We start from the raw sequence: 26,615 nt of genomic DNA, 5'->3' as shown, positions 1-26,615 counted from the left end.
TTAAAAAATTAAAAGAATTTAAAAGTACAAATGCAGTATGAATTCAAAGAAAGGAGGAGTGGGGAACTGGAAAGTCATGAAAAGGAGCCCTATGTACCAGCTACAATTTACTTACCACCGCCCCACCCAGGGCTTTAAAAGAGAGACCTCCTAGGAGCTCCTGCAGCCTAACCAGGCTTTCTTTCAGGCCAGGACTCTCTCTCTGCACCAAGTGCAAGTCTCAAAGGACAGACCCAGAGGCACTTCATTTAATAAAAGAAGTAAAGAATTGGTAGAGTCCAAATTAATGATATAATATATATGGAGTTAGTATAAAGAGCAGTATAATATTATAAGGATACATTTCCTGAGATCTTGTGATGATTTCTAAAGACCAAATGTAATAACATATAGTGAAAAACTACAATACAGGGTCAAAGTTTCCATGGCGACTGTAGAAATGAAGATACTTGACCTCTTGCCTTGGGATGTAAGTTTAAGCAATAGTGTCTATTTCTTGACTTGTCCTGACTGAAGATAACAAAATAATTCAATATAGTATAACAAAGTTCAAATTTGGTCTGTTTACAAAAGAATTCTCATCAGAGTTGCTTTAATCATGGACGCCTGCGATTCCCACACAACAGAAAGCAGGCACTTGAAAAGAAAAGCCAGCACTGGTTTTGCTTAGGAGATCACTGATATAACAACAGTCGCCACATTTCTGAATAACCCCATGGCCTAGACAAAGCAAAACAGAACAACCAATAGTGATACATTATAGAAAATCCTGACAAGCTAAAATTCTTACAGAATTATTCTTATTTGGTTCATCTTTTTCTTAAAATTCAGAAAAGTCAGGCACACTTGACAATACACAGGGCTCCTCAAAATTCAAGGTTCGCTGAAGCTTTATAGGTTGCTTCATGCTACCAATTCACTGATCAAAACCTAGATACAACTCAAGATACATTTATATCCCCTCAAAAAAGTTATTTCACAAATGTGTGAAAGGGAAAAAAAGTGGCCCCAAGTCACAATAAAAGCCATACTTAGGAATCTAGCAAACCTGTTCAAAGCACCTGTTTCAAGGAGAAAAAAATTATATGAACAAGAAATGACTGCATTTTATTTAAAAAAAATATTTATAGAAAACTGTTCAGGAACTCATCTTTTTGGATAAAGCAATAGAAAATGGATTTATTTACTATGAATTAAAAAGCTTGTTATGGTGTTTTTGTTATAAACCTATCAGTTCAAAAAAAACTACTAGAAAAACTCCCTATCAGTAGCACCTTGACCTTCATGGTCTTATCACTATGCAAATTCTTACTACCAAAAAAAAAAAAAAAAAAAAAAAAGAAGCAAAAAGTCTGATTACTCGTTCAACATGAAAACTTACTACATTATCAAACTTCTTATTTTCTCAAGTTAGACATATGGAGTACAATATATGAGCAGAAAAAGATTCCACTTAATATAGTCTAATGACTTGTGTGCTACTTAAAATCACAAATACTTTAAGTAGCATACAGTTTTCTCTAAATGCATATTAATGTATATAGATTATTTATGTTCATTTTAAACCTAAGGAAGAAAGCCTATAATTACAGATTTATTTTAGTAAAGTAAATATCAAACGTTAACTCCTAAAAAAAATTCCCACATAAACTTACAAGAGAACTTGAAAGCGAAATAGGCCATACTACTCTAAGCTCATAGGCAACAAAGCTAAAAATATGCCTCATTCGTGTATTCACTCCGAGGTCCGAATATACAAACAAAATCAAAGCAATAAAGAATACTATTAGCACTTGATAAAGATTAGACAGAATATCAATAAATGTAAAAAATACAATGTATTATATGATGAGTTTGAATGCAAAAACCACATATTTATTAAACATATAATTAACTTAAAAACACCAAACCAGTTTGTTTTAAAGTGCTCCTCATCCAAGACCTTGGACAAAACTGTCACTCCAAAGTGAATTTAAAAAAACAGTTTACAAGGCAAACACTGACAACAGGTATTGACAGGCACTACCAAAAACTGCTATTTGTTTTTTAATTAAATAATGCCATTCTCAAGTGTTGTAGAGCAGTCGCCTTGACAGAGTTCCTTTTTTGTATAAATATTCATAAATAAAAAGTGTCTCTAGATATTCTAAAGAGCTGCAAACATTAATACCTTACAACAGCAGCTTAATGTCTATTTTAAGAAAAAAGCACTAAAATCCTCTTCCATTGAAAGTCATTTATTTCTCTGGTGTAAGTGAGCGAGTCACTACAACATTAACTTCTTTTCTAGAACAATGTAAATAATAATGTATACACATCTTAAATTTGGTAGGTCATAAAGGATGCAATCATTTTTTTGATGCAACAGAAAAATAAATAAATAAAAATTAAATACTTTAACCCAACATTTGGTATTGACAAATCAGTAGTGTCAACTTCATATATGAAGGACAGCACAGTCTGGTTTTAAAAAATCCTCAATGTCATAGTATTTGGGCTAAAAATATTTAGAATATTAAATGTTTCCTTTTTGCTTAAAGAAATACAATACAATCACCATGAAGCTGCTATCGTAACTCATTTCTTGCTGGGGTAAAGTGACCATTTGGTCCATGGCACAAGTTACATATATCACACTTCTGTCAAACTGAAAACTTATGTTTATAAGATTTCATGTTTATAAGCTACAATACACACTGACTAAGCTGTCAGTCCCTCACAGTTTTTTAGAAAAATATCTACATTTGTCCTTATGAATGTCGAAATGTTACACTATCATTTGTTTAAAAAAAAAAAAGATGCTCATTCATACCATGAAGTTATTAGGAAAATACTCTTGCAAATAAACTATATAAAGATAAAATACACTTCAAAGGTATGTGGGTTGTTTTCTGTTTGTTTGTTTTACAATATTCTATAAAGTGCAGAGAAATCCTAAGGGAAAAACTACTCCCTATAACATAGTTTAATTACAGCAGCTTTTGCATAGCAATACTTAGAGGAAGTTGGACACTTCCGTTTCCTCAGGAAGAGAAGGATGGAAGAGGATCTTCCAATTCAGATTTTTTTTTGGCCATAAGTCTGCTTTCTTCAGGAATGGTTGCTGAAGCCAGATCTCCATTAAGTGTATTTCTTGAACAGTGAACAGGTCCTATTAAGAAATTGATTAAAAAGTTAAACATCCTATCAATATTAACTCCAGTCCTCTCTGAAAGAACATTTTAAGTTTCCTATTCAGGGACATGAAATTCCTTTAGCTTCCTGCTCATTTATTGATTGTTTGTTTAATAGAGAAACATCTGACTTTTCTACTATTGGCAGTCATAAGGAGAAACTTCAGAGTTCATGAAATAAATTGTGAAACTATCTGAAGTAGAGATATTAGTTTTGTTCATTGCTAGAACCATGGTTGGCACATAACGGGCAGCCAGCAAATATTTGCTGAATTGAATTTAGTCTTCAATTAACTATTGTTTTTTCAGCCTTATTGTTTTAATGCTGTTAGTATCCTCCTTGTTTTCTAGGCAAAGAAACCAAGACCCCAAAAAAGTTGCATGCCTACCCCAGATCACACAATTGGTAAAACAACTAGGACTGATTCAGGTCTTGCTCTTTTTTTCTTTTTTTTTGTGAGGAAGATCAGCCCTGAGCTAACATCCATGCTAGTCCTCCTCTTTTTGCTGAGGAAGACCGGCTCTGAGCTAACATCTATTGCCTATCCTCCTCCTTCCCCCCCCCCCCCGCCAAAGCCCCAGCAGATAATTGTATGTCATAGTTGCACATCCTTTTAGTTGCTGTACGTGGGACGCGGCCTCAGCATGGCCGGAGAAGCGGTGCATTGGTGTGCACCCGGAATCCGAACCCAGGCGGCCAGTAGCGGAGTGCGCGCACTTAACCACTGAGCCACGGGGCGGCCCACAGGTCTTGCTCTTTTCATCACAAGACTTGTTGAGCAATGCTGACAAGGTACCTCATACTGAACGTCCCCATAATTCCATTTGGAATGCAACTCGCAAAACTATCACCACAGCCGCAAGTGAACACAGCTAAACACACTGGCATGGTCCTGTTCCAGGGCAACTGCACTTTTATACGTACATATTATATGAATTTAACATGAATATTTATCACGTTTATAATTTTTAAAAATCTAGTTAATAAAAAATAGAAGCTGCATCTCTCAAGGAAAAGAACATTTTGGGATAAAGACTTTCAACTAAGACTGCTAATTGCAAAACATGTACTTTCTAAGGAAGAGCACTAATTCAGTCTCTGCTTTGTCAACTGAGACGCTGAACTTTAGGATAAACAGAAGGAAATCTAAGGATAAAACTTCTGACCTTGCCTACACTTACCAACCTAAAAAAGTTCCAGAGAATTGAGATATGTGTATGCACATAAACATGCATGCATGTGTGTGTGGGTGTGTGCACCTGTGTGTGACTAGTTTTGTTACACTCCATAACAGCGAAATTGGGGAATGCAAAACGGAATAAGGCATTTACACTTAGATCTTATGAAAACTGTTTTCAAAAATTCAGGACCAGAGTGCCTAAAAGAGAAGAGAGCTAAGGAAAATGGCTGGCTTTAAAAAAATTAATTTAGCTATCACAAATGAAAATGATCCCCTTAAAGAAAAAAAGCAGTGGCATCTAGAGAAAAGTATCAGGCAGCATAAAGAACTCTTTCATGAGCTCTGGATTAAAAGGGTCATGTATAAAAGGCAGAAAGAACAAGGTAAATCAGAACATATATTACCTGCCTCAGGTGACATTTTTTTCCAAAAATGTCAACCTCGTTAACCCTCTTCCTCTTTTCCTTATCTCTTCCAAGTTGTACTAAATTGGCCCAAGAAAGTTTCTTTCTCCCTTCCGCTTCCCCCTCTCACCCCTTTTCCTTCCTTCATTTCTTTACCCATTGTCCCAAATTAAATTCAAAATGGTAATAAGAATAGAGTAGTGCTCTATATCAATAAATACATTATTAGTTTTGTAAGAAAAATGAGCGTTAAAAAAAAAGATGCCATCGCCTTCTAAAGATCTGAAAATGGCCAGCAGTCCATTTTAGAATCTCCCCCATCTTCCTGAACTCTACATTCTCCTCTAATTAAACCTGTTTAACTTTCTGGTTAAGCAAAACAACTCTATTTTAATTAATGTTTTCAATATATTCAAATACTAGAAATCTAACACCATTGTTTTGTTCCATTTCAGCCATACTATGAATTAGCTCGGCTCTTCTAGCCAATCTAAAGAATCTAACCACCATTTATCATGTCATTTCCATAAGGGAAATAAAATCTGTGTTCCAAACAACTGATTTACAAATAAACTCTCGGAACACGATCTGTTCCTTAATGGAGAACTGTATATAATTTCTATCCCACACCCTTCGTGGGCAATAGCAAAGATTTTGAAAAGCAAAAGTCTATTAATGGTTATAATAATAAGACCATATTTTTGTTCACTGGAAATCATGGTCACTATTATCTAACTAGATATTCTGACATACTTTCAAAGCTTTTTCTCTGAAGAAAAAAATAAGTAAATTTTAACATAAATCACGAAACCTTTCTTAAAGTATTCAATCACAGTATGCTGCCTCTTTAAATAATAAGGGAGAAAAAGGTACAGGAATAAATGCTACTATAATTCACCACCACCATCAGAAAAAATTATTATTCTTGGCCATTTCAAATTATTTAAGTAACAATGCTGATTTTTTTTTTCTTTGAACTTAGAACTTGCCTTTATTTTCCCCTAGAATCCTACCCACAATTCATGCTTTCTTCTAAAATGTTTTTTAAATGCAAAGGTAGTGGGAGTAGATTACTACGAGATTACTAAAATATAGTGGCAGTAAAAGATTTTGATATTATATATATAAATCTAAGATATGGTATTTAGAAAGAGATATTCAGCACTTCGTTAATAACTAAGCTGTTTGTAAGGGGACCTATGAGCTTCTGTTGATTGTGTGCTATTTGCTTAGCTTTGAATTACGAAATTAACCCAAGGGCAAAGTACAGTGTTCACTGTCACTATCCTTCATTTCAACAATTACAGAGCCCCATAACCCTTTGCTGAAAAGGCCAAAGAAAGAAACAGAGCCCATCTAACTTACTATCGGAGTCTTCATGAGGAATATCATTATAAGAGTCTGTATCTGAGTAGGTTCTTCGGCGTCGATGGGAGAGTCGGTGAAGTGTAGACACTGGTTCTTTTATAGAGTGGCTACTCCTGCAAATTAAATAAAAAGCATTAAATTATAAGGCCTTAAACAAATGAAAACACCCTCAACTTAAATGAGTTTTAAATGACTTCTCTTTAAAATGAAAGAGGAATTATTTTTATGTCCAAAGTTCTATTTTAGCAATATTCTACTTGTTCAGAGGTCAGGCCACAAGTAAGTCAAATAATTTAGAACATGGTAACTTAGAAGTTACCAGATTCTGGTAAATCTGGTAATTTAGAAGCTGATAACCTGGAGAATAGGGCCTCTGAGCCAAACAATGGAAAATGGGTACAATAAAGAAGCAACTTCTTTTATAGAGAAGGGTTTAGCTAGACAGTAGACATATCAGATGATTAACAAATGTTTGAAAACTAAAAGTTACGGATTTCACAAGCACATGTATCTAATGTCAATCCATATCTGATCAAAAATAACAGAGTGAAGGGCATGGGCAAGTAGTTTGGGAACATGCTAGAGGCTGACTTGCTGACTGCAGCAACAGCAGATCAAGATGGCAAAAAGGCGGCTAGAAAAACTATTTTAAAAAATCAGTAGAAAATCAGAAAACTAGAAAATTCAGTCTAAAAAATTAAACATAGATGCAAATCACCACCATGCAACAACACCTTGGCTACCACTGTATGACAGCCCAACATTACTGCTCTTAACAACAACCTTGATTGACAACCTTGATTCATCAAGAAAAAATAAAGTTTTAAAATTCTTATTACATCTTATTAAATAAGGTAGAAAGGATAAAATGCAGTTTAGAAAAATTTCTATCATAAAAATAAAAGTTTGTCAAAGGGATCAAGCATCTATTTTTCTGGACAATTCAGTTGGTGAAACTCTTTATTTCCTGATAGGGTTGGATACATATATCACTGGACTCCTCTGAGCACATCATAGTTCAGTCACAAATTAAATAATCATCAGAGGGAAGTGAGAAAACGATAATGAGGGCTCAGTTAGCACTTAACATTCTTACTGTAGAGAAATAAATGCTAATGTCACTATAATTTCATCACTTTCCAAAGAACCAAATAAGTCAACCATAGCAACTTAAAAAAATATTACCTACCAAGATAAAGAACACCTTAATAGCCTGGGATGTTGCCAAATTCTATCTAGAAGGTAAATTTTTTAAATGTGTCCATATGAATATATATTTTAAAATATCAATTGGTTTTTCTCTCTTTCCAGCAAGATCTTTAGCTCCTAATAAAACAACAGTTCAGCATAAATACATGATGCTATAAAAAGCTGTACTAAATGAACCAAACTCACCTGGAGCCTTGATACATCAAAAATTGATTTCTATTAGCCATCATTTGATACAATTTCAAACATCGAAAAAAGGTACAATAGCTGGCAAGGTTAATTTATTATTCCCTTGCTGGTTAACTTATTCACTCATTTTTTTCCTTTACTGACTACCTACTGGGGCCAGCCCTGTACTAAGCACTAAGAGATTATGCTGAACAAATCAGAACCAGACTCTGCCCATACAGAGTTTACATTCCACGTCACTTTATGTTAAAGGCCCAGAGAACTCCCTAAATAAGTTTTAAGAGAACTTAGTCAAAAGAAAATGTTATTTTACCTCTCTGAACTGCAAGAACCAGGGTGGCTGATAGAACGCTTCATCTAGAAATTTAAAAACAAAATGAGCATAATCCATATGTCAAGCAGAATAAGGTAGCTCTAATATATTATCATTATCATAGTTTACATAAATTTATTCAGAGAAAAAGATGGCTGGCCAAAAAATTTATTTTTTATAGACTCAAGTAACATTATTAGAACAATGTCAAGCTTTCTCCTTAATAACCATTAATTGGAATCTTTCTCAACACATACCAAAAACATGCTGGATCCTTTTCTCAATACTAAAAACCAAATTTTATATTTTATATATATATGTGGGTGTGTGTGTGTAAAAATATAAAAAATGGTATACTTTACTAGTCCAAAAAAATCACACTATTTGCAATAAAAAGGAGTATCTAGCAAACCAGAAAATATTCTAAGAAAAGTCTCTCTCTTTTTTTTTAAAGGGCAGAAATAGAGTCTGGTAGCAAAGCTTCTCCTTACCATTCATTATTCAGGTAGCTGCTACACAGATGTTCTAAAGTGTGGTTTTCATGGAAGATGGCATTAATAATTCAAGTCTTTAAAGAACTCAAAAGAACCCTAAGCCCCAAATAGGTCTCTAAAAGACATATTTAAAACATAAATAAATAAATAAAATCTGATTAAGCATAGCATTAATAAATGACAAATACTAAACATAATTTAGATCCAACTACTCCACCAAAAAAATAGAAAGAGGTAGTCAAGTAAAACAGATTATTTCAATGTTTAATAAGGTAGCAAAAAAGCAAAGTGTATACTAAAGCCTAAGGATGGTTGTTTTTACATATAAAGGCTCAAGAGACTTACAAGTCCAACATTCGTGTTACGTAAATGCCTTCTACATTTGTAACATGAGCCACATGTAACAGAGCAACATGAGTTGCTCTGAGAAATCCCAGCTAAAATGATACAAGTTATGACCCATCCAATTTGTAGTCCAGGGTCATCTAATATGATTGACATTAAGATGCAACTGGGGAGCCAGCCCCATGGCTTAGCAGTTAAGTGCATGCGCTCCGCTACCAGGGGCCTGGGTTTGGATCCCGGGCGCGCACCGACGCACTGCTTCTCCGGCCATGCTGAGGCCACGTCACACATACAGCAACTAGAAGGATGTGCGACTATGACATACAACTATCTACTGTGGCTTTTGGGGGGACAGAAAAAAAGGAGGAGGATTGGCAATAGATGTTAGCTCAGAGCTGGGCTTCCTCAGCAAAAAGAGGAGGATTAGCACGGATGTTAGCTCAGGGCTGATCTTCCTCAAAAAAAAAAAAAAAAGATGCAAATGGACATTAACATCCCCTTTAACAGAAATCACTTCCTTTAGAATTACTCACCCAACGACATCCCCACTACAATTGTCACTCAGTCTGTGGATCAAAATGACAACTGTTTGAACTTCCATGATGATTTGAAATACAATTGAATGCAAGTTAATTTTAAGAGTGACACAATGAGATTAACTACATAAAGTGGTGATAAAAATCAAGTTAATTTTGGAATTCTCAAATCTTTCAGGTGTTTTTTTTCATTTACTCAGGGTATTTATTAAAAAAAAAAAAAAAAAAGATTTTCCCATGAAGACTGTCTAGCCTTACTTTCCATGCTATGTGTCTCTAGAACTAACTACCATAAGCCACAATTTTTGCTTTTGCTTTATGTGTGAAGTAAAATGGCCTAGCAAAGAAAAATAAGCAGCCTCTAACCAATGTTTCCTGGATTAACTTTTTGGATTTCCTGTAATGTTTCTACCAAGAAAAGTTTTGGTTTAAAAGAGACAGTTATTACAGTTTCTTATACATAAAATACACATATGACCTCTCTGGATTATAGAGCATTTGTAACAGAAGGCGTTTTCCTCAGAAGTTCAACGCAAAAACAAGGCAGGTTTGAGGTGTTTTTATTGTATTTGACTCTATATAAAGTACACCTTAAAAAAAAACTGTACCCTTTGTATATCAACCTCAGGAACATAGCTCTATATATCCATCTTAAAAGATTAGGTTTTTTTGTTCAACTATGCATGTTATTTAACAGTTCATAGTATACCTACAATTGTTCTCAAAAGCAACATTGTCAAACCATGTTCTACTGAACACCACAGTCCTGTGAGATGTATTCAAAAATAAACAAAAAGGGTTCAATTGTCAAATAAATTTCAGAAACACTGCACATCACCTCTCCCTCTCAGAGTCATCATAAACTTGAGTGTAAAAGAGGTTCCAGGATGTTCTATGACAGAGAAACCCAATTCGTTTAAGTTAACCTAGCACTTCCCAAATTAATCTGGCCATAAAACTCCTTCTCATGGTACACCTCTCAGAGGACACTATTAGTTCATCATACATTGATTAGAAAACAACGATCTTAATAAAGTTAGGTAGGGCCGGCCAGTGGCGCAAGCAGTTAAGTGCGCGCACTCCGCTGCAGTGGCCCAGGGTTCGTCGGCTCGGATCCCGGGCGCGCACCGACGCACTGCATGGCAAGCCATGCTGTGGCGGCGTCCCATATAAAGTGGAGGAAGATGGGCATGGATGTCAGCCCAGGGCCAGTCTTCCTCAGCGAAAACAGAGGAGGATTGGCAGATGTTAGCAGAGGACTGATCTCCTCACAAAAATATAAAATAAAATAAAATAGTTTAAAAAAAATAAAAAAATAAAGTTAGGTAATAATCTTCACTAAATCTCATAAAACTAAATTTGCTGGGGTGGGTGAGAGAACCTAGGAATAAGTTGTACCATATTCTTTCTTCCAACAAATAAGTCTTCAGGTAATTGCTAAAATAGTAGCCAGGTGGCATTTTTCCTTCTATAAAAGGGCTCCTGAAAACAATGTAGTTTCATCAAACCGTATGTCACCTGTGAGTTCCCTAAGGCATATTAGAGCAAGTTTACTAGCTCGAAAAGGACAAGGAACACTTGTTGCAAAGAGTACTTGTTGTTCAGAGTAACCAGAAGGTAAGAAGCTAACATTAAGCCCCTAACATTAAACAGGTCAGATCCTTTGCAATGACCTCTGATGTATGAGACACTTTCTTTCATAGATGAAGAAATGAGGTCCAGAGAGATTAAGGAACTTGCCTACTCAGAGGATCCAAATTCAAATGCTGACTACAAAATACTGTTTCCCCTGTAACATGTTGTTTCAAATCCCTTACAACTCCTTTAAAGATTTGCTTAATTTTATCCCACTGTGGGTAAAACACCCCATTGTGATGTTTTTATCAAGTACAACAGTGCCCTCCAACCTTTTTCATGTCACAGCACCCACAGAGTATTATAATATCTTCCTGGCACACTGGGGTAAATGACACAGCCCCTCCACGTGGAGGGGATCAGGACCTTGGCACATGCTGAGCCCACCAGCTGAGAGATTCCAAGACAGAATATGAGTATAATCCAAAAAAATTCAACCTGTTGACTATTTCCCTCCCACTGCCAGTTTCCACCCTTAAAAATAAAAACAAAAACAAAAACACATGCAACATCACTGGAAGAAAAACAGGAAGTTCCAACCATTTGAACAGGAGAAGGTGACACAGGAGAAACTAAGGGATCCGGATGGGACAGCTGAAACATCTCAGGTTTAAACTTGGCATTTGCTATCTTCACACACTCCTCAAGGGTTGTGATGAATGTGTTACATGTGGCACTAAGCAGCGAAGAGGCTTCATTCATATTCTGAAAAATTACACAGAGAGGGTTGAACAGACTTACACACGACTATGCAGAATCATACACCACCTTATAATTGGGTAATGAAATATTATCTCCAGCGGACACCTACTAGGTTATGGTCAATCCATTTAAAATATACTACCTTAGAAAATTAAAGCAACACATGAATAAGAAATGTCTGTCTCTGGGGCTGGCCCCGTGGCTTAGCAGTTAAGTGTGCGCACTCCACTACTGGCGGCTCGGGATCGGATCCCAGGCATGCACCGACGCACCGCTTGTCCGGCCATGCTGAGGCAGCGTCCCACATACAGCAACTAGAAGGATGTGCAACTATGACATACAACTACCTACTGGGGCTTTGGGGAGAAAAGGGGAAAAAAAGGAGGAGGATTGGCAATAGATGTTAGCTCAGGGCCGGTCTTCCTCAGCAAAAAGAGGAGGATTGGCATGGATGTTAGTTCAGGGCTGATCTTCCTCACAAAAAAAATTAGAAAAAAGAAAAAGAAATGTCTGTCTCTCAGATAAACAATGTAAGAAGTTAGATTCCAAGAAAAAATAAGTTTTGCATTAAAACCAAATATCATATTGAAAAACTATGTACAAAAATTGATCTCAGATAAACCTAACCTAAAAAGTAATTTTCTAACTATCGGATTTCTGAAGGTGGTCACAGCAGTGGAACAGCCTGAGAGTTACTTAGGGGCAGGTACAGTTCATGTCTACCTCAGCCATTCTCCCACTTCTTCCTTGGTAGAATAAACCCCAATCTTCTTTTATGGCAGTAAAGTGTCCTGACCCTGGGGGATGAATACTTTTTGTCAAATATTGATTTTTCCTAGTTTCCTTTGACCCAGACTAAAAAGATGATGATAAGTCCGCTGGGGAGTTTTTAGGATTTTTGTTCCCTGATAAGAGCCAAAGACAGGAAGTCGAGAAAGTCTCTCTCCACCCTGGCTACCCCACTGCCTCTTGCCTCTGTGTGACCTTGGCAGTCACCCTGAAGTCTCAGGCATGAGGAGAAAAACCCAAGACACTAAAAATGGCAGAGTGGAAAGATGGAATAAGCCTGGCTCCCTGATTCTGTCCCTGAGCTGCTGGAGCAGACGTGAGGGCCCCTACCTCCAGAGAGCTTGTGATGAAACAGTAAGTGCCCTTGGGGTTTACGCACCTGTAACCAAAGGCGACATACCTCACACAAGATTCCTCCCCAAAGGAGAGGTGGGAAGATTTCTTGTCCCACTTCCCCCAAATTAGGCAAAAGGGGACCGGAAACCATGCTGGCCTATCACTCAGAGAGCAGTAGGGCCCACCGGTCCTACTTTATCAGAAAGAATAAGCCTATTTCATAGCCAGGTCCTACAAATCTGAATTTTGATTCCCACATTACTGTTCTGAGAAGGATTTTTTTTTAAGTTATTTCATAAAGCTAAATTATCAACTCTCAGTAGTTGAAGCTGAGACCTTATTACCAAAAGAAAGAGAATAGCAGTTGTCCAGGGAATTCATGCAGTCAGCCTAGAGAACAAAGCCTGGAATGCTTCTTCCCCACCCCAAACACCAAATTATCAACTGGCTGCAAAGACAGGCCCTGACTCCCTGGAGAAATGTGCTGCTTCCTGTTTTACTCTGGCTGCACAGACATAATCTAGAAGATTCTACCGATTTCCAGATACATAGTCTGCAGTAGGGAGAGCCCAGAATAGCTGAAAATAACTCATTTTGAAAATGCTTCTCTGTCATCTCATGGGAAGAACTTCACCCACCAGTGTACTGCAAAGTGTAACCAGACATAAAAGGATCATCTTTGTTATACCTCTACACTGGGAGATGAATGCTTCTCATCATGGTGAACAAATTCTTGGATCGTATGAACTTGCTGCATTAGGAGGTCACAGTAGAGGCGAAGTTCAGACATTTTGGTTTTCAGAGATTCACTGGTTTCACTTATTTCTGAAAGGAACATATATAAACATTCAGTTAGATCATCTTCATATTCTCTGAGCAATACAACAAAATGGAATAATTTAAAAGTAAGGCAAAAGACATAAATACCTATAGCTTAAAAAATGTCAGACTTTAGAAACAGGATACAAGGGTCCTGAGTAAACACCTTCTCTTTAGATAATTGGAAAAAAAATTGGGAGTCATATGTCTAAGAAGTTTAGGTAGACTAATTTCCAGAGACAGGGTGATGAGCCCTGGATATTTTATGCAGGACAGTTCCACTCCATTACTCACCTTTCATTTGAAAAGTGCTTATGTTTCTTCTTTTGTGAATTGCCTTTCTTGTCCTTTACGCATTTTTCCAGTTCTGATGTTTGGTGTTTCTCTTAATAATATATATAAATTGATAATTTATAAAAGTTCTTATGCAGTAAAGATAGCAATCTTTCTTCCGTCCTATATTCTGCATGTACTTCTCCAGATCTGTCAGCTCTCTTTCAGATTTCTTTATTGTATATTTTGACACACAGAAGTTTTTAATTTTTATGTAGTTAAAACTATTATATATAAATATTCATTTATTTTCTTCTATTCCTTTCATAACTTCATTTTCACACTATATTGTTTTCAGAATTTTTTATTAAGAGCTTACTTTCTTTTCTTTAATATCTCCAGACAGACTGAATATCCAGCCATAATCTCAGCCACTCACTAATACCTTCTGAACTAGATGTGTAAGCAGTAGACGAAGGGAGGGAAATATGCTTCTCCATATTCTCTGAGCCAGTGGCACTGCTTTGTGGTATTAGCCACAAAGCCACTCTAGACAGAGTGGACCAAACCAGCTCTATCTGCCCATGTGACCTAACCTAAATTAATTTCTACCCAAATTTAAGTTCAGTCCGTCTTTTTTTTTAATTGTAGTAAAATTAATACATAATGAAATTTACCATTTTAACCATTTGTAAGTGTACAGTTCAGTGACCTTAAGTACAACCATCACCACCATCCATCTCCAGAACTTTCTCGTCTTCCCCAACTGAAACTCTGTACTCATTAAACACTAACTCCCCATTTCCTCCTCTCCCTAGCCCCTAGCAACCATCATTCTATTTTCTGTCTCTATGAATTTGACTACTCCAGGTATCCCAGATAAGTGGAATCATACAATATTTGTCCTTTTGTGATAGGCTTATTTCACTTAGCATAATATCTTTCAAGATTCACCCATATTGTAGCACGTGTCAGAATTCCCTTCCTTTTAAAGGCTGAATAATATTCCACTGTATGTATATACTATATTTTGTTTATCCATTCCTCTGCCTATGGCCATTTGGGTTGCTTCCACCTTTTGGCTATTGTGACTATCCATTCCTTCTTATCCTACCTTAAGCCATACTCTATCCATGAGGTTCTTTCATATATTTGAAAATTGTTATAAATTCAATCCTCAGCCTTCATTTTTCAATATCCATAATTTAGTTGCTTTCACTAATTTAGGTAACTTCTATTGTTTTTTAATTATAAAAGTAATACATGCTCAACAAAAAATTTTGGAAAACCAAAAAAATACAGAAAAGAAAAATGAAACAACTGCAATCTCACTACCAAAATATAAATACTGTTACTATTTTCACATTCCATGTGCTTATAGTTAAACTAATACCATAAATTATTTGCTCTGCTTTTGATTTTTATTTAATCCTTTTGGATAGGCAAATTTATGTCATGGTAAAGTCAAAAGGTATCAAAGGGTATACAGTGAAAAGTGAGTCTCCTTCCCACAAATTAGCTTTACAAAGGTTAACAACTTGACCAACTCTTACATATCTTTCCTGAGCTGGCCAATTAATGGATATGTAATTTTGAATCCTGTTTTTTTCTTTTTTTTTTTTTTTTATAATTTTATTTATTTATTTTTTTCCCCCAAAGCCCCAGTAGATAGCCGTATGTCATAGTTGCACATCCTTCTAGTTGCTGTATGTGGGACACGGCCTCAGCATGGCCGGACAAGCGGTGCTTTGGTGCGCGCCCGGGATCCGAACCCGGGCCGCCAGCAGCGGAGCGCGCGCACTTAACCGCTAAGCCACGGGGCCGACCCGCCCTGTTTTTTTCAGTTATCATTTAACCTTGGGCATTTTCTCACATCATTAAGTTCCTTGTAAACATTTCACTGGCTACATAATGTATCAGCCTACATTAGCCTATAGTTTACTGAACCATTCACCTAAATTTAAACCTTTGCATTGTTTACAAATTTTTTTACTATGATGAACATCTATGTCTGTAAATCTTCTTCAACATTTCTGATTATTTCTTTAGGACAGATTACTAAAAGAGAACAGGACTGGGCCGGCCCCGTGGCTTAGCGGTTAAGTGCGCGCGCTCCGCTGCTGGCGGCCCGGGTTCGGATCCCGGGCGCGCACCGACGCACCGCTTCTCCGGCCATGCTGAGGCCGTGTCTCACATACAGCAATTAGAAGGATGTGCAACTATGACATACAACTATCTACTGGGGCTTTGGGGGAAAAAAATAAATAAATAAAATTATTAAAAAAAAAAAAGAGAACAGGACAATTTACACTAATGTTTAAGAAAATATTCTTACCACAAGGGAAAAATTTATAGTTACCTTTTTCTTTTTTAGTCCTAGTATCAGTCAAACAGGCTTTGGAGCTCCCCAGAGCAACCAGCCACCTCTGTCTTTCAGCTGCATTCACTGCCTTCATGTAGAAATGCTGCTCTCCTGGAATGATTAATTCCATTCTCGTGTTGTCGGCTGAATGGACTATGATGATAAACACAGGGGAAATACAGTGATGGATTTGGTAATTTGGGGAGCATCAGATCATCACTCTTACATAGTATTAGATGTTTCAGATACCTAAAACAACAAACTATGATTCATGGTGCAGGCCCTGCAGCTCCCTAAGGGACTATCTAGTGGCACCCTCCAAACCACCATCCTCACATATAACCAGGCTGACAGTGGTGCCAGATGGTGGTAGCATATGAAAGAGAAAACACCAACGAATTAACTCCTGAGAAGTGAGAACCAAGAACTCCCTCCCTTGGAGCCACCTGTACCACCTTAAATACACATGCACTGTCACACTTATCACACATTCTTCACTGATTTCTTTCAAAGCAGAGTGTGGTCTGGTATCCCCCAAGCCTAGGACAGTGTCTGGCCTATAGAAGAAGCACAATAAATAGTAACTTTGGCCGCCTTCCACTAGAATAGTAATCTTCAAGTAATGGGCATATCATAATGACCTGGAAAGCATGTGTATTTTGAAGACCTTCCTCTCCTCCCCTCCACCCTCCTCCCTTCCTGTACTCCCCCGACTTGATTCTCTGACAAAAGATAACTAATCAAGAATTATTCTGGGGCCGGCCCTGTGGCTTGGTGGTTAAGTGCATGCGCTGCGATGCTGGCGGCCCGGGTTCGGATCCCAGATGCACATCGAGGCACCACTTCTCTGTCCATCCTGAGGCCGAGTCCCACATACAGCAACTAGAAGGGTGTGCAGCTATGGCATACAACTATCTACTGGGGCTTTGGGGGCAAAAAATAAAATAAATAAAATCTTTAAAAAAAAAAAAAAAAAAAAGAATTATTCTGAGCCAATCTAAATCTTTTTTGTAAGACTAAATTTGTGTTACACTGTCATTCATCAATAAGAACTTACTCAGGTCAGAGCAGTGCTGCTAAGGGGAAGACAGAGGAGGAGAGAAAAGGGAGTCTTTGCTCTAATAGAGCCGACAATTTGACCAAGGAAACAAACTGACATGCCAAAAATAATCAAAACACCCAAATGTTGAACTCTTTGGTACAAAGATTTCGTGTGTAATTATAATGAGAGAAAGGTAAGAAGAGGCAGGAAATAAAAAAGGCTTCAAGAAGAAGGATTTGAAGACAGCAGGATTTGGTTAAGAGAAAAACTACATAAGAAAAGGCCTAGATGAGGAAATAAACATAATATGTACTGAGGAAATCAGCAGACAGGCCTAAACGGAGCCTTGTGTTATATTACCAAGTAATAATATTCATGAATGGACAAGCTGAGTGGAGCCAAATTGTGAGTGCCCCAGGAAGTCTGGCAGAAGCCCTAATTCAGTTGATTAATTACCAAAAATACCGACCAGATGCTCAGTGTACTATGGCAAATAAGTAGCACAAAAGCTTTCTTATCTTATTATTCTACTTATATAGGCCATTCTTGGATGTAGACAGTGAAATACATAATCATGCAACAATCCATGACGGGTGCAAAAGACTCTCTCCTTGATCAAACTTCAGTCAGGCTCCTCTGAGCCCTCTGCTTGACTAGGCCCAACCTTGGGCTTCCGTCTCTGTCCTTGTAGAGTCCAGTTTTAGCAAGAGTCCTGCTAAGTCAGTTTAGCCAGAATCCCCCACCCTCAATATCTGATCAGCCTTGATATCTGACGAAATTCTTCAAATTTTCCCACCAACCCCCAGGTGATATCTGATCACCCTGGCCTGCCTTGACCAAGAATTGTGTTAGGTTGGTGTAACCAGAATCCCCCCTTATCCCTCAAGTTTCCTCTTAATAATTTTCTATCCATCGATCCCCCCACTCTACTCCTTGGCTATAAATTCCCACTTTTCCTTGTATTCAGAGTTGAGCCCATTCTCTCTCCCCTATGCAAAACCCCATTGCAATAGTCCCTATACCTATTGTGATAGACCTGAATAAATTCTGCCTTACTGTTTTAACAAGTGTCAAGAATAATTTTTTCTTTAATATCTGTTAAATTTGAATGTACGAATAGTCAATGCCTCAGCAATTCCTCTCCATTTCTAGATACCATCATTCCTTGCATAACGACATTTTGGTCAACAACAGACCACATATGTGATGGTGATCCCATAAGATTAGTGCCACATAGCCTAGGTGTGTAGTAGGCTATACCATCTAAATTTGTGTAAGTACTGGAGGGGAGGAAAAAATTTTCCTCTACCTTTCTAGGTTCTTCTGGCTGGTCTAAGAAATAAATTGACATGAGACAGATTAAAAGGAGAAAAACAAACAAAAGTTTAATAACATGTATACATGGGCAAAACCCAGGAAAACCAAGTAACTCACCAAAATGGCCAAAGCCCTCACCTTAAATACCATCCTCAGCTAAAGACAAAAGATGTTGGGGGGTGGGGAAAGTCAGACTTCAAAGGGAAGGAGGGTAATTCACAGGTAGGTAAAAAGGAGCAAAGGTTTGGAAAACAAGTATTTGGCCACAGAGAAACAGAAGAACACAGAGGGGAGCCCAACAAACAGGTTTTTTTAGGTTCCTCCCCGTCTACCACCTAGTTCATGTTATGCTACTGTGACAGCTCACTTCCCCAGACAGGTTTTTTTAATCTGAATTCTTTCAGGCAGTTAAGGCCGAGGTAACAAGAAAAACTTTCTGAGTCTTTTGTTTCTTAAAAATAATCAGCCTAAAATAATCCTCATGTTAAAGAGACACATTTTGGGGTGGCAAATTTTGTTCCCCTTCAGTATACTCTAGGATGTTCACACAATGACAAAATCGCCTAATGCATGTCTCCAAAGATATCTCCATCATTAAACGATGCATGACTATATATACAGAACAGAAATGAATATATATGTTCAAAAAAGAAGTAAATAAGAATGTTTATAGCAGCTTTACTTATTATAGTCCCAAAATGGGAAAACAAAAAAAACAGCATCCATCAATACTAGAATGGATAGCAAAATTGTGGGATAGTCACACAATGGAAATACTACACACCAATAAGAATGATTGAACTACTGTTACACAGAACACATGAATTTCAAAAACATAATGTTGAGTGAAAGAAGCCAAACACCCAAAACAATACTGATTTATTCCATTTATAAAATGTTCAAAAGCAAGCAATACTTATCCACAGTGATAAAAGTCAGACTAATGGTTACCTTCTAGAAGGATTAGTGGCTAAGGAGACATGATAATATCCCAGCATCTGGGATGTTGATAATATTCTAATTCTTGATCTGGGTGGTGGTTATACAAGTGTGTTCACTTTGTAACCATTCTTCAAGCTGAATATTTAAGATTTCTGCCCTTTTCTGTATGTTATTCTTTAATAAAATGATTACTTTAAACAAATAAAAACAAGAACAAAAATGCTGCCATGGCTTAAAAATGTTTTGGAATTGCCTTAAAATTCTGCACTAATAGTCTTTTAAATATCTTCAAGGTTGGCAAATCTTTGAACTTTGAATGTAGTTTGATTTCTGACTCTCATCAAATCTCTTCTGGAATCAAATCTGGGGAATAAGGTGAGATAAAACCATCACTTTTTAAAAAAATAAAAACTCACGCTTTGAATTTGTGCTTCTCGTGTGACTTATAAAAATAAAACAACAAAATTACACCCCATATATTTCAGAGAACATGCAAGTAACAACACACCAGGCTGAAGTGTCTCTATATCTTATATAGCCATGATCCCTGGTAGGGGTTTAACATCCACTCCTCTAGTACTTTAGTTTTTCCTTCAATTCTCTTGAAGAATTCAATACTTTTCATTATCATTTTGACTGATCTCTCCCACCTACCTCCACCCCACACACTCCAGCCACACATACAAATGAATCAGTGGTCCATGAAAACTACAGCATGACTTATTGCTTTATTTCTCCCCTTTTGGAAGAGCACAGTATGGAAAGGGAGGGGGAGGTAACTCTACAATAGAGAAACCTGACAAATGCTACCTCAACCAGGTGATCAAGGTTAACATCAACAATGATGAGCATGTTGACAGTAAGTACTTTTGATATGATGTGATGAGAAGGGCACTTGACCTCTGTGATCTTCCTCCCTAAAACCCATAACCCCAGTCTAATCATGGGAAAAACATCAGATAAATTCCGTTAGAGGAGCTCCCTACAACATTCCTGACCAGTACTCCTCAAAACTCTCAAGATCATTGAAAAAAAAAAAAAGAAAGAAAAGGAAAGGAAAACATCTCTGTCACCCAGAACAGCTTATCTCCGATTCAGCAAAGACCCAGAGTTTATGATTCTGACTTCACACTTTATCATAGCGCTACAGAGCTGGCCTCGTCATCTCTAGAGCTCAGCTTCTAATCTTTACGATATCTTTCTACAACAAGAAAGAAAGAGAACACTTGTAGACTCAGTATGGACACTAAAGCGGCATCCACAAGAAATTGTATTCCAAGTCCAAATTGGAAGACTAGCACTAGTATTTTGAATTTCAATTCAAAGTATATTTATAGCAGGAGAAATATCAAAACTGAGCTTAACAATGCTAAGTGCCACTCCTGACTGCTAAGGAAATAAATGGTATTAGAAGATACCTACCTGGTTAGAAATACTTTTTTCCTCTTTTTGGAGTATGCTGAACAACTCTTTACTTACCTAACTTCAAATTCCACTAATTCCACATATTCACTTACCTTTAATTTCACAAACTGCCATCTTTATACTTCCTTTGCTCCCTTTGCAAACATCATCTTGTGAATCATAGTAGGACAAGATTCCATTATCTAAAACAAACCAACGAGGCTGCCAACCTACAAAGATCATAAATAACAAAAGATTAGTTAGGAAAGAAATTATTTTCATCACATAGAAAACTATGATCTCAAAATTTGCCATCAATGTTATTTCTTGGCTCTAAAATAACATTCTGGCAATGAAATTTTTAATGGTCAAGCCTTCCCCAAAATGTTCACGCATCAATCTCCACTTTGTTGGGAGAGATTTCTGGAGAAATCTCTAGATCGGCATAAATATGGGGAGTTATACCTTTATTCTAGCTCATAACCTTCTCATTAATAACCCATAAGACCCATCCTCAATAATAGCACTATATAGGATGCAACATAACTGCCTCCTTTGCCTAAAAGGGAACAGAGTTGGGTTATGATGTAATGGAAAAAGCAACAGAAGACATGGATTCTAGCCCCAGCTCTACCATCATTCTTTAGTTGGATAACCTGGGACAAATCTTTTCATTTCAATAAATCTCAAAATTCTCAGTCTCCAAAATGAGTGGATTGAACAAGATGACCTCACAGGTGCCACCCAGCCCTCTAATTCTGCAACGTGACCTACCCCTCTCTTATAAAATATGTCGCGTAAGCAAACTCCCTTGCACACTGTGAGTGCTGAATGAATTCCAATCTCTTACACATAAGCTGCATACTCCATGGTGAGAGCATGCATTCCTCACTACTTCTCTCTCCTTGCCCTGTTGGTGCACAGCTCGGGCAGAAATGCTAGAACAGCAGTCATTCATTTAATTAGTATTTATTCAGTGACTGGAGTGCACAACTATCACAGACACGACTCCAAGGCAAAGCTGGCCATGAGGATGATGGCTTTCCTCGGAGCCCAACTCCCACTCTTGCAAGCCAAACTCCGCGTTTCCTGAAATCTTATCGAGCACGCTACTAATTTACAACAGTTCACCGATTAATCACACAGTGACCATGCTGGAGGCAGTGTGACTGTCCCTGTTCTTTCTGTGACTATTAAATCACAATTCAACCTGGTCACTTTAGACATGGGCTGCTATGGGATTAATCAATTCAGCTTCTCCAGGGCCAAAGAGTACCAAGACAGTCGCAGATGGGCAAATCATTCTTACACACTGATACAGACCCAGAACTTACCTCCCCAAAAGGCTTTACCTGTAACACTTTTGAAATGACAACACTGAGTTATCATAAAAAGGTTAAATTTCACAGCAAGGAATGTCATAATACAGTTCAGAAAGATGGATGTTCAAAATAATTAAAACAAGTTTTGGATGCTTGGAAAATTCTTCTTATTAAACACTATATTCTCTAACGAGGCCTAGCAAATTAGAAGGTAAGTTCTTTTGGTGTATGAACTTTATCTCGTTCATCACTGCATCCCCCGCACCAGGAATGGCGCCTGACATGTAACAGGTGGTAAAACAATGTATTGCTCAAGTGATTGAATGAATGAATGATTAAACACCAGAAAAGCGAGATATTGGATGTTATCCATGAGAGTATAGATGTGCAGTTTATCTATGAGAGTACACGATATTGGGTATACATAGAAATAATGAAAACATTATCTTTCCAAACACTAATTCACCTTGGCAAACAAATTATAAGCAGAGTGTGGTGAAAATACACTCCTCCACCCCACGTCCAGTGTGCCTATAGGACTGATTATGATTTTTAAGCCTACGTTATTGTAATTCAATATCTCTTTAAAACAAATATTGAGCAAAATGATTCATTTAGAATTTGTAGCAACTTGAAAGGTGACCATGGTTATTACCCTAATTAAGACTATTATCTCTACATACCTTTGAAGAAATATTTAATAAAGCAATCTCTAATTGATTCACATATATATATAATGTGCTATATATGTGAAAAAGATTCATAGGTATTCCCTTTTTCAAATTCCTTTTTTTAAAATACATTCTTTTTATCTCAAACTACCAATTGCTACTGAAATCCTTATTCTCTACAACGGATTCTCAAAGAACACTGTCATCAAACTGGAAGGTTCCTTAAAGATCACTCAGTATGAACAGCTGCTCATCCTTCTGACCTAAGATGAATTAAAATTAATAGTCAGCATGCCACTGAGCCAAATTTAAATTGTCAAAATGGAATTCTTCCAAACAAAAGATTTCATTTCAGCAAGCTTCTGGTTGCATACTAGCAGTTAACTTAAATGCTCTGTAAAGACAAAAACCTTAAGCACATGTGGTTAAAAGCTCAGCCAGCTGGTGCTCAGCGCCACAGGAGATGAGAAAGACCGCCACCAAGACCACATTTCCCTCCAGGAATAAATTATGACTCATCTCAGTAATTGCCCATTGCTCTGGGCTATGCATAAGAGGTTCCGCCCACATGACCTCCCAAGACACTGTGTTTATGAGCAAGTTTGCAAGGAAATGATCATTTTCATCTCAAAGCACAGGAACTACTTGTCTTAAAGTTAATACAACGTCTCAACTAAACAGTATAACTGATCTTAACAACTGCCCAAATGAAAATGCTTAAAAAATATTTGCCTCGTTTTTTAAATGTTTCCTGTTAAAACATATAGTTTATAGGAACACATTGTTTGACATTTTAGTTCGAACAAAATAACATCCATGTATCATAAATGTTAAAGCATTTGCTGCTATAAATCTGGCTTTGGCGTTCCAATTAATCAAAAAAACAGAGGCGACTGTAGCTCAGTGCCTACGCCTTAAAGCGTTTATGTGCAGATTTTGCACAAGGTCAGATGGACACAAGTTGACCGTACCATACAATTACTAACGGGTTCAACACTTTTGGCAGAGTGAATCACTAAGTGGGCAGCAAGTCAAGATTTGCCTATTATACCGGACCAAGAAATCTGTTTGCTATTTAATCTTATTTTAAACCCATTCTCTTTCCTCTAATTTGGTGAGATCATAGAATTCTGAAGTTGGAAGTCACCTTCAGGTCAAACTAGTTGATCACCCTTGCCTTATGAGATTGAGATCTTGAGAGAATAAGTGACTTGTCCTTACAGTTGGCTGATGACAGAGATGGGACTACAACTCAGATTTAAGGCTCTTTTAATAAGCCAGGCTGGTGGTGTCACCGAAAGGGGCCCTTTATGCTGGCGTCTCATTCCTACAGAAACACCTAACTCTCTGGAGTTTTTCCTTCTAACCCACTTCATGGGTGAAATTGACTTGCCTGCTCCACTTCTGTGTATTGCACTTTCTTCCACTATTTCTCACACACTCACCTGAATTCCACAACATAAGGATACCTCATTGACAACCAACCCCTGAGGGAATATTATATGGGGACAGCTTCCAAAATCATGCTTGCTACGCTCTAACAACTTCAACAACAGAACTTTTAAAATAAACCGTGTTGCTAAGGGAATTAAAAGAAATATAGAAAAGATTTCTTAAAATTCAAAGTTTATTATACCTCGACAACTCAGTTGTTAACAAAAATGCTGAACTAAGTGTGAATAAGGACAGAGATTGCAACAACACATGCAGAGTGACGGAGAATTGTTCCGGAAGCTACAGGAGGAAACAGAAGTATTATTACACGGGCAAAGAAGTGGTCAGGGGCACTTCCACCCTGAGGAAGGCGCGCAGTCTCGAACTGTCCTCTGCAGAGGCCAGATGGGCTCTAACAAGGGACAGAATGAGAGATTAAGCCCGGGAACCAAATAGAGCCGACTGGCTGTGAGGGTCACCGCGGGCCAGGCAGAAGGAAAGGGAGCCCCTGACCCGCCTTCTCCGCAGCCTCGCCGCCTAAACCCCCCAAGCCCTCCCCGCTGCCCCCCGGAGCTCCCGAGCCCTCATACCTGTGAGATAGTTGGTCCACTTGTACAGAACCCCCTCCATGCTTCAGAGCCCGGCGCCGCGCATCCTCCCGGCCCGGCGCGGGCCGCGGTGGTGGAGTAGGCGCGGAGCCTGGGCAGCCCCTCCCGGGCCGCGCGGGACCCTCCCCGGGCGCCCCCAAGCCGGCACCAAGCCGCCCTCCGCCCGCGCGCGCCGCCGGGACGTGGCGGCCCTTAAAGACCGGGATGGCGGCCGCCGCGTGGAGCTCGGGGGCCGCGAGGCGCGGGCTCAGACATCCCACGGCGAGCCGCGGCGGCGAAATCGCGACCGCGGACGGCCTCCCGTTCGCGCTTCCGCGCCCCGGCGCTCCCTCCTCCTCGACTGCCTTCCTTCCCCCCGGGCTCCCCGTTTGTTTTCATTGACCCCGACGTCGCTTTCACTTCCTGGATGAAAGGGGCCGGCTCGTCCCGGGAAACCCCTCCCCGGCGGCGGGGCTGGAGGAGCAGGCGCGGCCTGCCGCCCCGCGGCGGTGCAGGCGGCTGCGCGAGGAGGCCGGGCCGGCGCGGCTCCCCTCCAGCTCCCCCTCATCCTCCCTCAGGCCCTCGGCCGGCGGTCCCGGGGCTCCCCACTCTCCTCCCGGCCGCCGAGGCCCGGACCGACCATCCCCGGGGGCCGAAGCTTGCGCAGCCCCCGAGCCCACCCGAGGACGAGCTCCCTGAGCACTCGTGCGGGCCTCGCACGTTTTCCTATAACTAAGCCTCAGGTCCTTCCGGTGCTTGTTTTTTTAAAAAAATAAAAGACTTCCTATTTATGTTTCCTTCTTATCCTCCTCCCATTCAGGAAGTCGCAGAACTAATCTAGGAAGGCAGTGTGCCGCTGAGATTCCTCCCGCAAGGAACGGCGAGGGGCCCCAAGGAACTGTCATCACGCCGACAATGAGCAACTTTATTTAGAGTACAAAACATGGAACCAAACTTTGGAGTTTATTTTATTCTAAAAATGGGGGCTTTCCCCTAGTTTTTATGATTTTTGAAAATCCTGTTTGGAAATGATCATCTTACATCATTGACAATAGTTTTCAGATTTATGGAATTTTGCAAGCTTTAAGCAAAGCCGATATAGCAGGCTCAGTGCTGCGGCTTTTCTTGCCGTCACTGAGGTAGATAACACCTCCCCTTCCAGAACCTAATCCAGGCCTTCGCTGAAGCCTTTCTGGTTTGGGTAAAAAGTCTTTGGGTTCACTTGGAAATAAGGGGAGTTGATGGCTCGATAGAGAGATGGATAGATGGATATGCAATAAATCGAATATAGTTAAATGTTAATGATAGAATCCAAGTGGTGGGTATAAGGCCGCGGTGATGGGGTAGCAAAATTCAACTTTTCTGTGCGTTTGAAAGTTTTTCATACTAAAAGGTGGGGAAGGGGATAAGGCTGGCTTTGTGTCAAATCCCTGCCGCGTATTAGCTGTGAGACTGGAACAAAATGCCCAATATTCAAATTACCTCGTTTTCTCGTCTGCGTAATGTGGTTAATTACCGATCTCGCAGAGTTGATAAGAAAAGCGACGCTGCCAGGAGCTTTTCCCGCGCTTCTGTAGGCCCTCAACTCAAGGGCGCCCCGAGTGGTGGGGGAAAGAAACGCAAACTAAGCCGCCGGTCCCGAATCGCTGGGGTCGACTGTAGGAAACGCCTTTCCCGGGGCCGGGAGCCGCAGCGGCACCTCTGCTCGCGACCAGGTGGCCGTCAGCTTGCGTGTGGCTTAGCCTGAACCTCTCAATGCACGACACCC

General features: G+C 38.9%; 1 protein-coding gene across 1 annotated transcript; it reads right to left on the bottom strand.

The window, feature by feature from the left end:
• Positions 1-1,849: 1,849 nt before the first annotated feature.
• PLEKHA3 (pleckstrin homology domain containing A3) lies at positions 1,850-25,394 on the bottom strand. Its single transcript, XM_004426682.3, has 8 exons — positions 24,851-25,394; positions 20,947-21,063; positions 16,126-16,281; positions 13,363-13,499; positions 11,388-11,552; positions 7,838-7,881; positions 6,124-6,239; positions 1,850-3,151 (listed from the first exon to the last, which is right to left on the bottom strand). The coding sequence occupies exons 1-8, from the start codon at positions 24,888-24,890 to the stop codon at positions 3,024-3,026; spliced, it is 903 nt and encodes a 300-aa protein (XP_004426739.1). The 5' UTR covers positions 24,891-25,394; the 3' UTR covers positions 1,850-3,023.
• Between the last annotated feature and the right edge of the window lie 1,221 nt (positions 25,395-26,615).

This window comes from Ceratotherium simum, chromosome 9, assembly GCF_057802395.1.
Source record: "Ceratotherium simum simum isolate JZ-2026a chromosome 9, ASM5780239v1, whole genome shotgun sequence".
Classification (NCBI taxonomy): domain Eukaryota; kingdom Metazoa; phylum Chordata; class Mammalia; order Perissodactyla; family Rhinocerotidae; genus Ceratotherium; species Ceratotherium simum.
The sequence above is the reverse complement of the archived record's forward strand: the minus strand, read 5'-3'. Positions and strand labels throughout refer to the sequence as shown.